We start from the raw sequence: 15,963 nt of genomic DNA on the forward strand, positions 1-15,963 counted from the left end.
TGAGGCTCACTGGGTGACCTTGGGCCAGTCACTCACTCTCAGCCTAATCTACCTCACAGGATTGTTGGGAGGAAAAAATGGGGAGAGCTATGTATGACACCTTGAGCTCCTTAGAGGAAAGGCGGGATACAGTGGTACCTCGGGTTAAGAACTTAATTTGTTCTGGAGGTCCATTCCTCACCTGAAACTGTTCTTAACCTGAGGTACCACTTTAGCTAATGGGGCCTCCCACTGCCGCCGTGCCGCCACCGTGTGGTTTCTGTTCTCATCCTGAAGCAAAGTTCTTAACCTGAGGTACTATTTCTGGGTTAGCGGAGTCTGTAACCTGAAGCATCTGTAACCTGAGGTACCACTGTATAAAGGTTAATAATAATAATAATAATAATAATAATAATGCAATTTCTGTTCACATTAACTGATGGCGAACCAGTGGGTGGCAGGGATATGGAGCCCTTTTTGGCATAGCGCTTGTTATTATTCAATACAGGTGTGTCTCCCCCACTCCCCACCATCAATCAAGCAGCTGAGCTGCCCTCCCACCATATTGCCATGTCAGCAGAAACTCCTGCTTTGCTCCAAAGCAGGTATTCGATCTGATGCTCCCCCTTTGATAAAAATGTGCCCTTTCCACATCTGTCTTGCATAATGGAACAAGCACCACATCTGAGCTCTGACCACATTGCCCTGGAGCTGAGCAAGCCCAAATTGGCTTTGATATCCGTTGCAGGTGATTCATTTGGAATCTTGAATGCAGGAAGAGAAAAGAGGTGGGGAGGTGTGATGATGATTTGTGGGTCACTATGGGAGAATGCAGTGTCTCAGGTTGATGAGGCCATCAATATCCATCTAGTCCAGCATCTAGGTCCAACAGTGGCCACCCTCTCAGTCTAGCCTACCTCACAGGATAGTTGTGCCGGTTAAAATGAGGACTAGGACCTGGGAGACCAGGGCTCCAATCCACACTTCATGGCCATGAAGCTCACTTGAGGACCTTGGGGGCTTAGTCCTTGTCTCTCAGCCTACCTCACAAGGTTGTTGTGAGGATAAAACATGGTGGTGGGATAAAACATGTACAACACCTTGAGCTTCTTGGAAGGGGGGATATAAATGCAATAAATACATGATAATTCTATACATCTTTTCCAAGAAAGATCCCCTGTCAAATATACACAGTGTAATTGATTTCAACTGAAGGGTGGAAAGGGTTGTGTAGTGAAAATTACAGTATATGCTTTGATAGCCTGCATGCTAAGAGATGTAAAACCTGTAAAAGAGAATGTGAGAGGATGTTGTTAGGATAATCCACTTTCTCATTCTTGTATTAAGAAAGTGTCAAGAATATTTGTGCAGGGAAAACTCAGCTTCTGGTAGAGAAGAGACAGCCTGTTCTCTTTGCTGAATCAGGCATCTGGCTCTGATACTGCAGGCATGCTTTTCCTCTAAGAATGGGACTTAATTTCTGCACCTGTGTAATTCCTATGTATAAGCCTGTGTGATTTATAGGCCTGTGGACTCTACCTTTGTGGGTTCCACAGCTGCTGCTGCATTGTCCAAAATAAAGCTGGCATAATGGTGGGTTCGTTGAAGATCTCCACCACAGTTGTTTTAGGAATTCGAAGAGGGCCTTTTTGGGGCATTGGTCTTCATTTGGAAATGTATCGCCTGGCTCACCTTTCCCACTAATTGCAATCAATCCATCTTGCTTAGGTTAAGTGAAAGCAAATCAGGAAGACAGATGGAATCACACTCGTGAGAACATATGAAGAACCTGCTGGATCAGGCCAATGGCCCATCTAGTCCAGGATCCTGTTCTCACAGTAGCTGACCAGATGCCCCAAGTGGAAACCTTTACTCAGGATTCAAGCACAAGAGCAACTCTCCCCTTCTGGGGTTTACAGCAACTAGAATTCAGAAGCATTGATGCTTCTGACCATGGAGGCAGAGTACAGCCATCGTGGCTATCAGCCATCGAGGTCCTCTCCTCCATGGACCTGTCTAATCCTCTGTTAAAGCCTTTCTTGTTCAAGAAGCATTCAACATCAGGGTGGGTCAGGTGGAAACAGTAAACTTGATTTATTGGAAAAAAAACTATTACATTTATTCCTTTATTACACAGGTTTAAATTTTGTTTTTCCCCTTTAAAAAATTACCTTTCGATGGGCACTGTTGGATTGGAATGTTTGAACCTGTACAAAGAGGTCTGGGCATTCACACACATATCCCATAATACTTTAAAAAAAGCCGGGGGAGGAGTATGTATTTAAAACTTTGTTTTTTCATAGGTTTATTTTTTTTTCTCAATCAACATTTGTTCAAGTCATAATATATATTAAGAGAGGAAAAGGGGAGGGGATAAAATTACACAGAAATATATGTCTGCAAATACAAGGAATAATTTTTATTGCAATATACCGTTAGGTAAGTGGTCTGGGAGGGGAGGAAGGAAAAAGGGTCAAAACTTCAGTACAGTTTTACAACACTTGGTAGGATTATTTTTTTTGACAGAAACACCCAACAGAAAGAAGGGGGGGGGGATTAAAGATTCATTGAAGAGAAATTAGCAGAACAGAATCACATGACCTAAGTGTGTGGGTGTGCTTAGTAGGTATCTCCATCCATCCAATTAATAAGCCATTTCTTTTGCAGGTGCAAACACTCAAGCCTTTGGATTTCCTAGCATTTTTCAAGGTGCAAGGAAATAAAAATAAGGTATGGTATTCCCAAATTGTCTTTTTGGCTAAAGATGCTGTTCTAGAATGCTAGGGCTCAAACTTTATAACCTTCGGGGAACCTGATCCATCAGCTCTGAAGGGGCTGAATGTCCACCATGTTGTTCAGAAACTGCCTTTCACAACCTGGTGCCCTCAGGACTACAATTCCCAGACATCTTGAGGGCACCAGGTTGCAGAGGGATGGTCTAATGCATAGGCACTAGTCGAGCCTCTTGGGGCTGATTCTTCATATCCATGAAAAGTGCAATCTAGGGTCAAACACCACCTTAACCAAAGGGGGTGAGAGAAGGGAGGCTTGCTCATTCATTTCAGGGTGTCGTTATCCTTAACCTAATGCAATTCTGCCTCTACCTGTTGCATTTTGGGGGGAAGCTCAAGGAATGCTATGTGATAGCAGTTCTATATCCACCAGGGAAGCTGCCTCGCTCTCCCTGATCTTCTCAATGAGGGATCCCTGGTGTGTGTTTCCAAGCTTGCCCAAGAGAACACAAAATGCTCTGAGAATTCTATGGTACAAATATGAATGGAGTCTGAACTAGAAAGCACCATGGAGCACCTCAGGGCCCTGTCCCCTTGGTACATTAAAAAAATAGGAAAATACATCATATAAAGGCTCCTGTTCACAGTATACATGATGTATTTTCCTTTGTAAAGACTGACCTCCAATTGACCTCCTTGGACAGGGGTCTTTGGCAAAAGTGCTCTGCTTCTTATTTTCCTTCTTTAGGAGTACCACTCACCCAACTCATGGAGAGAAGAAACAAAAAAAGTGAAGGCCCCAACTGAAACAGTTTATTGCTAGCAAGCTTCTGCCCTCCCCTTCCTCAGTGGTCTTTAGGTAAAAGGCACACAGGATCACACCATCTCTTATTGCTGTTGCAATTCAGTTGTTTTGGGTTGGGGGGGCAAGCTTGACTTCAGGACATCAAACAAATACATAAATTAGCACCACAAATATTCAGCGCACGAGTACAAATCTGGCATAGTTAATCATCCTATAAAAATTGCATGAATATTCTATTTGTTACAAAAGGAAAAACAAAACAAAACAAAACCCTCCCCGCAAGCAAGCACAGCTTTAATACTTTTCTACAGAAGTGGGCTGGTCTATGCATTGAAATAATTAGACTAGCATGCAACTCCATTCAAGACTGTGGATGGGGTGGGGGTCAAGAGGGGGGTAGAATGGGGTGCTGGAAAGGTGCTCAATCAGAACATCATTAAATGAGCCTTGGAGGGAGGTAAATGGCAGGGGGGTGTCCACCAGTGTCGTCGTCAGAGATAGCACCAACAAAAAAAGAGAAAATGTAAATAATAATAATAAAAAATATAAGCACCTGTGTTTTTATTATTTTTTTAATTATTTTTAAAGTAAAAATAATAATGGAGATCCCTGCCATGTACAATCCTCCAATGTGGGAGGAGGAGGTGGAATTTTGGGGAGGGGGGAGAGGCTTTTAGTTTTTTTGGGGGGGGGAATATATATATTTTTAAAATGAAACCTGTACCTTGAAATCAAGTGGAGTGACAGCTGACCCCAAGTCTGTACTACTTGTCAGAGCTGACAAAGGCACTTTCTTTTTCTTTTTGCAGCAGAGTCATGGATTTCCAGTATAACAATATGCTTTGTTAATTTAAAAAAACACACAATCCTGACATTCCTCAGGTTCTCTTTTCCTTTGGAGAGCTGTGGCATGGTTTATCTGATCACCTCCCCCGCCACTTCAAAAGTAAAACCACTCAGGCACATGAGGAATACTGTGTATATTGATTGTGTAATCATCAATGGAGAAAGCACCAGCTTAGTCAGAAGTAAGGGTAAAATCCTGGAAGAAACGCTTACTCGGGAGTAAGAGGGATAAACTCAAGTGTAGCCTTACATCTGTGTTTATGCATAAGGCTCAAAGTGCCTGAATGTTTTTACCAGGTGCACCCACCCCACGGGTGCAGGGAGGGAACCGCAACAGCAATTCATTGCCTGAATTGCAGGAGGCTGGACTAGTTGACCCTTGGGGTGCCTTCCAACTCTACATGATTTTATGCCTCCTGGACTGGTGCTTTTCATCAGATGGGCTAGTTTGCTGGTAAGAAATGTGGGCTCATTAAATTATCAATCAGGGACATGGGGCAAGTCACATGCATGCTTTGAACCAGAGGCATTTTATATTTAATATAATAATATACAAATATTTACTTAACAACATACAAAAATAGAAGCACCTTTATCATATGGGGAAGACAGTCAGAACCTGGGAAAAGTTTTCTTTCCTGTAATTGGTTTCAGTTGTAACTTTTAGGATCAAAGTTTTACAAAAAGCAATTAAAAAAAAAGTTTATTCCATATGAGTTCTGTTTGAAACACCAGCGGTCTGGTAATCTGACCTGGGAGGATTCTGGAGCATCCTAAGTCTACGCTCCTATGCCGAGGACAAGTGAGTTGTTGTGTCACGCCTGGAGAATAGTTTTCTGCAGGATTTTTCCAGAACCTTCCAAGAGATGCAGAACTTTAACGATCCACAGTACCTGGTCTTCCCCCAGCTTTGGCAAGGTTGTCAAAATTACGGAAGAACAAGACCTGGTTTTGTGGTCTCAGTGTGTTGAAACAACAGCTGTATGTTCAAGTGCAGGAAACTCTTTGGTGGCCTCAGAGGAGATGCAGAGCAAGAGGGTTTTTGGAGAGATGGCCTTTGCTGGTAGTAGATGTCCTTAGGTCATGTGATTCTGGAGTCTGCAGTGGGAATGATGATCCTGGGGCTTAAAAATGGTTTGGGAAGGGTGATCCAGCGGCAGAGTTGGAGCACAGGCAAAACAGAAGCGGGGGGAGGAAAGAAAAACCCAAATAGATAGCAATCCCATCAAACTGTCCAGTTTTAGAACGTGCATGTGACGATGACACAAAAATGGAACCAAAAACCGAAGGCGCGATGAGGTTACGAGGTTGCTCATTTTGGAGAACTAGTTTTCTGAGTGGTCCCTTAGCCCATGAAGCAAGCTGGTCCCACCTCGAACCCAAACTTCTGTGATGCTTCTCCAAAGTCGTTGAACATGATGTCAACAATGGGGACCTGCTCCACTTTGGGGGTGTTGATTTCCAAGACCGTCTTCTGGTAGCCTTTCTTTGCCTGGAGGGAAATGGAGAAAATTGAAAGGCAGGCCACCTCGCTTATGATTCTGAGCAACTGGCAAACAAAAGCATACTGCTTCCAACAGTGGAGACAGACCATAAGAAGAGCCTGATAGATCAGGTCAAAATGGGCCCATCCAGTCCAGCATCCTGTCCTCACTGTGGCCAACCAGATGCCCCAATGGGAAGCCCATAAGCAGAACACGATCTGAACAGCCACTCTTCCCACTTGGGAATCCCAGCAACTGGTATTCAGAGGCATCCTGCCTTTAACAGTAGAGCTGGCATCCAACCCAGAGGGGTGGAACCTCAGGGCTAAAATCCTTACCAGTCTCGCCATCAAATATCCTTCTTAGAAAACATGCCAAAAATCAAGGTCTGTTGCCTTCTGTTTGCAAAACAACTGCCCCACCCCTGAGTTGCGACCTCCAGGCTCTTGCTGTTAGTCCAGCCTGGACTGTGAATCACATTAGCTATGATTCCTGCGTTGCAGACGGTTGGACTCAATAACCCTTTAGGTCCAACTCTATACAGTGGTACCTCAGGTTACAGCCACTTCATGTTACGTTCTTTCAGGTTACGTCCCGCGGCGACCTGGAAGTACCGGAAAGGGTTACTTCTGGGTTTTGCCGCTCGCGCATGCGCATACAAAATGATGTCATGCGCATGTGCAGAAGTGGCGAATCGTGACCTGCGTGCGCGCAGACGTGCCGCTGCGGGTTGCACTCTTTTCATGTTGTGAACAGGCCTCCGGAACGGATCCCGTTCGCAACCAGAGGTACCATTGTAGTTCTATGATTCTAAGACATGCAGATACTCACTGCACAGCCATCCAGGACAGCCCTGATGAATGGGTTGTTGTCATAGGACATCTCCTCGTCATTGGAGCCCAGGAAGCGGATGGCCTTGTCATAGTTGCCAGCCGTGGCGTCGTGCCAGGCCACCGACTGGAAGCAATTGTAGGTGAGGTTCTGGTGGGCGGAAGCACTCAGGAGCCTCAGGAAGGTCATCTGCACCACGCCAATGGGGTTGCCATCGGAATCAACATAGGAGAGCTGAGGGGGAAAGAAGAAGAGGAGAGGGAGGAAGCAGGGAAGGCAAGGCTGTGCAACAACTTGGAAGGTGGTGGAACTCTCCTTGGAGGTTTTGAAGCAGAGGTTGGATAGCCATTTGTCAGAGATGCTGTAGTTGAGATGCCTACATTGCAGGGGGTTGGACTAGATGACCCTCAGGGTCCCTTCCAACTCTATAATTCTATGATTCCATGAAATTGGGAGGCATCCTGGGCTAACAACAGATGGCGTATGGAAGGCAGAACATCAGAAGAGCCTTGCAGCTGGATCAGGCCAAAGGCAGCACACTGTTCTTACAGTGGCCAACTAGGTGCCCCAATGGGAAGTCCACAAGCAGGACCTGAACGCAACAGCGGAGCTCTTGCCACTTGTGATTCCAAGCAACTGGAATTCAGAGTTATTCATACTGCCTCCAACAGTGGGTGGAGCCCTGCTGGTTCAGGCCAATGGCTCATCTGTCCTTACAGGCCAACGAGATGCCTTTGATGTCAAGTAGGACACAAGCACAAGAGCACTCTCTACCCACTGTGGCTTCCATTAATTTCATTGAATCTTAGAATTGTAGAGTTAGAAGCAGAGTTAGACACAAAGAGTCCTCAAATCCAACCCCCAGCAATGCAGGAATCACAGCTCATTTCAATGGATCTGGTGTGGGTAGGTAGGCAGGGAAATGTGTATGCAGCAAAGAACAGGCTACTGGGTGTAACAGATGGTATATTTGGGCATTCTGTTCTGGTTTTGCAACTGCTCTCAAACAGAAGTACCTGCCCTCACTAGATATTATGGACTGCATTTTAGGAACGTGTTCTGCAGACAGCCTGTTCCTTTGAAAGAACCTGGAAGGGGGCGGAAGGAAATAGGGATGTACCAAATGAAAACAGGAGAGACTCATAGTGAGAGCAACTTCACAAGGAAGGCATCACAAAGAAATAAAGAAAGGGTATACCAACCAATGATCTGGATCTGTGTCCACGCTTATCCAGAGAGATCAACATGACTAATCATGGCAAGCTCAGCATGCCAACAGAGAAGGCGCTACCTGCATTTTAGAAGATGAACTGGCCAACCAGCTGTCACCACCTCAGAGCTGCCATATTCCTTTCTTAGTCATTTCGGGGAGGTGGCACTGATTTATAGCCACGGTGGCGATTGGGAAAGAGGAATGCTCACCCAACAGAGGATCCCAAATCAAATTGGAAAAGATAATGGAGCTCGCTTGTGCCATTCTCCAAGACTATTACAGGTCATTGCTTTTTAACGAGTATTGTAGAATGCAGAATGTCACTAGCCTTATCATCCTCTTTGGAATTCTTTTAGTACAGGAGAATTCTCCAAATCACAGGCCACCGTAGATTTGAAACACAGTGATACCATTTTAAACAGTCATGGTTCCCCCTAAAAAATTCTGTGAGCTTGAGTTTATTCAGGGTACTAAGAGTTCTTAGGAGACCTCTATTCCCTCTCCCAAAACTACGATCTCCATAGTTTCCTGGGAAGAATGATAGTTTATTAAGGCATTCTGAACAAACTACAACTTCTAACCTTCCTTACAAGGTTGTTGTGTGGACTTTCCCCAAAGAATTATGGGAGCTGTAGTTTGTCAGAGGTGCTGAGAGTTGTTAGGAGATCTCTGTTCCTCCTTTACAGAACTACAGTTCCTGGGAAGAGGTGAACCACTCTGGAAATTGTAGCTCTGTGAAGGGAATGGGGCGGATATTTAACGAAGCAGATTTTGTGAAATAATAATAATTATTATTAAACCAACAGGACAACATGTCCTCAGAGCTGCTTGTTTACTTATAATATTATAATAATAAGAGTTCGTGACTGGAGCCATATGGCTGCAAGATTATAATGAGCTTGAACAGGTGCAAAAGCTCATAAAAATCTAATGGGAGTTATGCATTTGTTCCAGGGCTGGAGCAGGGGGAGGGGGAACCCCCCAAGGTGAAACTCACAATTTGTAATCCCATTTTTCACTCTCCTGGATGGAAAAGGTGCTCTGGGCAATTAAAGGAGGGGGGAACCCTCCTTCTGAATAGCTTAGGAGTTTTGAGGTGAATAAGGGACATGGGTGGCGCTGTGGTCTAAACCACAGAGCCTAGGGCTTGCTGATCAGAAGGTCAGCGGTTTGAATCCCCGCAACGGGGTGTGCTCCCATTGCTCAGTTCCAGCTCCTGCCCACCTAGCAGTTCGAAAGCATGTCAAAGTGCAAGTAGATAAATAGCTACTGCTTTGGCGGGAAGGTAAACGGCATTTCCGTGCGCTGCTCTGGTTCGCCAGAAGTGGCTTAGTCATGCTGGCCACATGACCCAGAAGCTGTACGCCGGCTCCCTCGGCCAGTAAAGTGAGATGAGCGCCACAACACCAGAGTTGTCAGGGGTCCCTTTACCCTTTTAAAGGTACTCAGAGAGCCACATCCAAACCAGAGATTGAGAGCACAGTGATGCCACGTTTAACTGTCATGGCTTCTTCCCCCAAAGAATCCTGAGAACTACAGTATGTTCAGAAATGGGGTTAGCCACATTAAAAGCCCTGCAGTGCATCACCAAGGAGTGGGGTCTTCTGAGACCTTTTGGGACTTGCAGGAGAAACTCTCCCACAGACCTCAGCAATCTTCTCTGTCTGCACCAGAAGAGTTTGTGGGGGTTGTTCTGCTTTGAGGCTAGTGACATTTCTCCAACAAGTCACCTGCTCCTTCCAAAATATCGGGTTGGGGTGTCTTCTAGATGCTGGTAGCTATTTTGAACAGAAAATGCAATACTAAAGGAGAAGGAGAGCAGCAGGACATCAAAGTGTGCAAAGAGGCAGGAAGGGAGATTTTGAGGAGTTGCTAACCATTCAGGTCTCCCTGACCCCAGCACAAAACGGTTTGCCTATGGCTAGCAGAGAGCAGAGAAACTGGCCAAGGCACAAGACTACATGTGGTGCAAATTAGTACAGTGCTGTGCATTTGCGGACATAACAACTCTCTCCCCTGCACGGGGAGGGAAGGGCTCTTAACACATACACAGGAGATGGCAGTTGTGCTCTGTTAAGTGGGAGCTCCCTTGCCAGCCATGTGGGTGCAGATTCAAGAGTGTCGCATGCAAAGTGATGGTGGCTGAAGGACCAGGATGCCCATTTCATTTGGTTTTGAAGATTTAAGGCAGAAGCATCACAAGCTAATGTGGTGTAGTGGTTAGAGGGTTGGACTAGCACCTGGGAGCCCAGGGTTCAAATCCTCACCTGGTCATGAATCTCACTGGGTGACCTTGGGGGCCAATCCCTGCCTCTCAGTCTAGCCTACCTCACAGGGTTGTTGTGGGAATTAAATGAGTGGGAGATCCATGCAGAAGTTGGTGAAAAAGGTGATATAGAAATGCAAGCAATAAACTTCAAAGAGGTTTTGCAAGAGAGCCATAGACTGAAGGGATAAATCTAAACCCAAACCAACAGATTCTCATATTCCATAGGGCTGCTCTGAGTAGACCTACTGGCATTACTAACTTGGGTATGTTCAGTTCAGTAGGTGTCCTCTGAATACAACTTAGCTGGAACCAACCCATTTAATTAATTAAACTAACTGGTACCTTGTTAAAGGTATCCATGAATAACATATTAAGGAATCTAATGAATTTGGAGCTTCAGCAGTCAGTAAAATCTTTTTATTGCTCCCACTCCATCAATGGCTCAAGTTCGAATTTGCAGACTTTCAAGTTCAGAACCATGAAAGGCTGAATCCTGAGACTTGTCTAAGTTATGCAGAACTGAGTAAAAGTTGTGCACTAGATTCAGCCCAAGCCCAAATCCAAAATCAGTTCATTTGAGATCTGGGCTTTGGCCAGGTCAGGTAGAGACAGCCCTAGGTTGCCCTCAGTTGCATCAGGCAATCTGGAGTACCCCAGGAGTGGGGCGTTGCAGGGTGGGGTGGAAAAGAAACTGTGTCAGCTGCACACACCTATTCCCAGCAGGGGAACACCAACGTGAACCCTCTATTCACTCACTGGCTAAAGGCACTGGGGAATCAGACCCCAGTGCTATTGGATCCTCCTGTGCTTTCAGTGTTGTCAGGAGTGTGGAAGGAGACACATCCTAATTAGAACTGATTCAGGGACACATCTAGGTCAGCTGTTACCCACGTTGGGGCCTTGGATTGGGTCTGGGTGCATGTGTGCTGTGCCAGCGCCCTAGCCAGCCACTTGTGGCTAATATTAGCCAGCCAGATGGTGACAGGCAGATCTCGGAGGAGGCATGAAGCAAGGATACACCCCAGCTCCTCTTTAAACTGTTCCTCTGTTGTCATTTAGAGCCCCCCAATGCTTGTGCTGGTTAGTCCATCATGCAGTGTGTGAGCGGGCAGGTTTTTCAGGAGATGGCCATAACCAAGAAGCGGGCGTGTCTGGCATGTCTCCTCCCAGTCAGAGGCGTGGTGGGGTGCCAAAAGCTGAGCAACTTACCAGGGACCCCCGCTTGAAATGACTATACCATGTGGCCGGCTGCTCTTTGGGCCATCGAGCCATTTTGCTCTGCAAAATATGAGACACGTTTAAAGCAAAACTGGAAAGTGAGAAGGGGGAGTGCCTTACCAGTTTACCACGCTTGAATTCACTGAACCAGGAGCCTGGGTTTTCCTTGGGCCATGTGGTAATCCTGGCCTGAAAGTGGCGGAAGAGGCGTGGCGAGGAGGAAGAAAAGGAAAAGGGTTGAGAGAGAAAAAGAAAGAGAAGAGTTATATTCGGAGGGGCACAGACTCACATTGAAATATCTCCAACTTCTCCCCAAAATACACATAAGGACATCCTTGTTGGGTCAGGCCAAAGGGGTCCATCTAGTGCAGCATCCTCTCATGACAATAGCCAACCAAGTGCTCCAATGGGAAGCCCACAAGCAGGACCGAGTACAACAGTAACACTACCCCCACTTGAGATTAATGTCAACTGGTATTCAGAGGCATATCAACTCAGACACTGGAGGAGGAATATAAGATAGGATTTTGGAATCTGTGGCCCTCCAGTTGTTGTTGGACTCCAACTCCCATCAGCCCCAGCCAGCACGGTCAATGGTTGGAAATGATGGGAGCTGTAGTGCAGCAACACCTGGAGGGCCACAGATTCCCCACTCTCTTGACACAGAAAATAAGAAGAGCCTGGCTGTTGGATCAAGCCTAAGGGTGCTCATCTAGTCCAGCCTCCTATTCTCACAATGGCCACCCAGATGTCCCAGTGGGAAGCCTTGGAAGCAGGACCTGAGCAGAAGAGCAACTTTCTCCTGTGGCTTCCAGCAACTAGTATTCAGAAGCATTACTGCCTCCAATAGCAGAGTGAAAACACAAAAAGAGCCCTCCTGGATGAGGCCAAAGGGGGCCCAAGTAGTCCAGTAGCCTGTTCTTACAGTGGCCAACCAGGTGCCCATTAGGAGAAGCCAGCAAGCAGGATGTGACCACAACAGCAATTCTCCTCTTCTGCAAATATATTTTAAAAATGTTTTTCCCCCTGTTAGGTAGGAGAACGGCATTGCAAAATTCAGAAAACTGTTGATTTCAAAGGACAGTGGTGTTTTGGTTCCGGAAATGCAATTCTGAAAAGTTCACATTAGAAATATAAGCGGATCAACCCCCCCCCCATCCAGAGGTATTTTTGTTACCATGACAGCTATGTTCCTCCTTTCTGTTTAAAATCAAGGTGACCTGGTGCCAAATCTGAGATCTCTCTCTCTCTTTATCTTGGAAGAATTCCTGAACTGGAAAGTTAACTGCTTGACTTCAAGATCAAACTTTTCAACGCTTACGAATGCACAGCTGTAAAACAATTATGCCCCCGGTGACAACTCTCATTACTTTGGGGTTAATGGTCTGTATAACCTCTGGAGAGGTGTTGGGCTACAACCATCAGCAAGCCCTGCCAGTAAAGAACAAGCAGAAATATCACTCTCCTGGGTAAATGGTCCATTTATCCAGGAAGGTTGGAGGTGGCTGAATAAGGTTTGGAAGCAAATGGTCAGAATGGCAAAACTGCTACTCTGAGCCCAGAACCAATGAAGAGCACATGTAGGCTCAGCCCAATTGGTTTGTATCACAGGAGCCACCATTGTTGAATCTGTCGGAGCAATGGTGTCCTTGACATCTTCCTTGGGCACCCATGATGCCACAGAATCCACTTGCTAACTGCATAGGTTGGTGATTACCTTGAACATGAGGCTGCTGGAATGAGGCTAATGGCTCATCTAATCCAGCATCATGTTGTCATAAAAACAAAAGAACCTGCTGGATCAGGCTAGTGGCTCATCTAGTCCAGCATCATCTTCACACAGTGGCCAACCAGATGCTCATTAGGAGAACCTCTCAGTACCCAAGCACAAGAGCCTTCTTCTCTCTTGTGGTTTTCAGCAACTGGTACTCAGAAGCATTACTGACTCCAGCTGCGGAGGCAGAACATAGCCATTGTGGTTAGTAGCCATCAATAGCCCTCTCCTCCATGGATTTGTCCTCTTTTAAAACCACCCAAGTTAGTGGCCACCACTGCCTCCTGTGGGAGCAAGTTCCATAGTTTAACTACCGGTTTGTGCTGCATGAAGAAGTGAAGAAAAGTGCACAGAGCTGAAGGAGGAAACTGGAAGCAATTCCATCCTTAGGGAAAGACAAGAAATAGGGTGTTGCCTTCTACTGAGTTAGACCATTGGTCCATCTGGCTCAGTATTTCCAGTACGCAGTGGCAGAGGCTCTCCGGGACTTTGGGCACAGGACATTGCCAGCCCTACCTGAAGACTGAACCCAGAATCTTCTTGCACGCAAATAATATGTTCTACTACTGAGCCCTTCCTTTAAAAATGAAGTAGGAGTCTAGTCTTTATACTTTTGAAGAAAGGGTTGAGTTGAAAAAGGAACACGGGAAGCTGCATTATACTGAGAGAAATCCATTGGTCCATCTAGTTTAGTACTGCCTACACTGACTGGCAGCAGTGGCTCTCTAGGGTTTCAGGCATAGGACATTCCTACTTGTAGATGCCATCAGGGATTGAACATGGGGCCTCCTGCATACAAAACAGATGCTTCATCACTAAGTTGTGGTCGTTCCCCTAAAAACAAAGATTCTAGTCCTTGTAGTTCTGAATAAAAAGTTGAGTTAAATAGGAATATAGGAAGCTATCTTAGAATCATGGAAACTTAGAATTGTAGCACTGAAAGGGACCCCCAAGTGCTATCTAGTCCAACCCCCTGCAATGCAGGAATAACAGCTAAAGAATCCTTGATAGAGGGCCATTCAACCATGGGATGTTAAAAATCTCCAAGGAAGGAGAGGCCATCACCTTCTGACGGAGTCTGTTCCACCACTGAATGACAGAAAGCTATTCCTAATTTTTAGTTGTAATCTCCTTTCTTGTCATTTGAATCCATAGGTTCAGGCCCTCCCTCCTGGAGCAGCAGAAAACAAGCTGGCTCCATCTTCCACATGGCAACCCTTCAGATAGTTGAAGATGGCTATCAAATATGGTTTTACTGAGCCAGGCCATTGGTCCACCCAGCTTAGCATTGCCAAAAGCTCTTCAGAATTTTGAACAGGGGTCTTTCCCAGTCCTAGCTGGAGATGCAAGTGGGGACTGATCTTGGGACCTTTTGCATGCAAAGGAGATGCTCTGCCATGGAGCCCTGAAGCCTGGAGTTCTTTGAAGCATAATCTTAAAGGATCTGACCTGGAGGGCTTTGACTATATCCTGAACAGTGTAATGATTAAGGAAATCATGTTTTCTTCCTAAAATGTTCATAACAGCCCACTGGAAAAAAATATCAAAGTCTCCTGTTCCTCCTTAATACAGTTCTACATAATCTCTCCACTCCCAGCCTATTAACTGCTCTCATGATTTCTTTATGAAATGCAACACAGCTACATTTTTCCTGCATTTTATATGCAAACATGGGACAAGGCTACTTTCAGGACAGTGAGCTATTAGGCTTATAAAAAATATGTACTGTGAATAAGCAAGTACTTTTTCTTTATCGCAATAATTTATACACAGGCCTTTCGAGCTACGGCCTCTCACTTCAAATATAGTTCTGGAGATCAAGCCATTATTAGGAACTTAGCAGCTTTTTAGGGTGCAATTAGGCACAAGATAGGGGCCGCTTGGTTCTAAATAAGGTGGTGGACTCTCATTCATTGAAGGTTTCTTAGCAGTGGTTGGATAGCCACCTATCAGGGATTCTTTAGCTGTGATCCCCGCATTGCAGGGGGTTGGACTAGATGACCCTTGGGGGACCTTCCAACTCTACAGTTATATGATTTTAAGCTTCCTATAGAACCAAATCAAGGATCCAATGGCAGGTCAACTTTTCTGCCTGCCTTCCAACGTGAAAGTGAAAGGGATGCCCAGATTAGTGAGAAAGAAAGTAAGAGAAAAAGCTCACAAGAATCACTTACCCCTTCTGACTTCTTATCTGGGAAGATGCAGGTCTCCCCACCAGCGGTGAAATTACAGTAAACTTTGAAGGAATCCCTGGAACAACCTTGATTAGGATCTACCCAGTATTCACCTGGAGTTGGGACCATGTTTTTTTGAGGGGAGGAAGGAAGACAGGAAGAGTTGATACAAATCCTACAATTTAATCATCTAACACATTGCTATGTTTGTGAGAATCCTACTATATGACACCAATTTGTTTTCGCAACAATAAAAAGGGACTAGGGATGGAAGGATCTGTTTTGTTTTCTAAGTAGCAATTTGCAATCTCTCTTAAAGAGAATCCTCATGAAAATCCACCAGCATTTTGGAGTGAATTTCTCCTAATAAACCAATTTTATGCAACAAATGCTTATGTGCAGTTTTCACTAACAAATACATTTTTGCAAGAGATTTCCCTAAACGTTATTTGTATTTGTATGTTATTTTCACTAATATCCTCATTTTTTATGCACACTTTCCCCTAAGCTATGCATTTTGTGAAACACTGGTTGATTGGAGAACTGCATCATGAAATTTGGGTAAGTGCAAATTTTTGATTCACTTATTGTTTCAGAAAGTGTGAATTTGATGGAATCAGCTTTAGACTCAAGAGTTG

The 15,963-nt window shown here is 45.2% G+C and overlaps 1 protein-coding gene and 1 long non-coding RNA gene across 5 annotated transcripts in view; one reads left to right on the forward strand and one right to left on the reverse strand.

The window, feature by feature from the left end:
• Positions 1 to 15,963, forward strand: part of LOC309333646 — a 222,008-nt gene that overhangs the window by 203,858 nt on the left and 2,187 nt on the right. The window lies entirely within an intron of this gene.
• The window catches only part of COL5A1 (collagen type V alpha 1 chain), a 181,835-nt gene continuing 167,921 nt past the window's right edge, over positions 2,050 to 15,963 (reverse strand). The window contains exons 63-66 of one of the 3 annotated variants that reach the window (XM_081846883.1): positions 15,326 to 15,438; positions 11,369 to 11,566; positions 6,678 to 6,911; positions 2,050 to 5,854 (exon numbers count right to left, since the gene is read on the reverse strand). In XM_081846883.1, coding sequence (XP_081703009.1) covers positions 5,708 to 5,854; positions 6,678 to 6,911; positions 11,369 to 11,566; positions 15,326 to 15,438 — 692 coding nt within the window. In that variant the 3' untranslated portion in view covers positions 2,050 to 5,707. The remainder of the gene's footprint in view (positions 5,855 to 6,677; positions 6,912 to 11,368; positions 11,567 to 15,325; positions 15,439 to 15,963) is intronic. The other 2 variants (XM_081846885.1, XM_081846884.1) reach the window with 2 other exon arrangements.

Source organism: Podarcis erhardii (assembly GCF_964252035.2).
Source record: "Podarcis erhardii genome assembly, chromosome: Z".
Classification (NCBI taxonomy): Eukaryota; Metazoa; Chordata; class Lepidosauria; order Squamata; family Lacertidae; genus Podarcis; species Podarcis erhardii.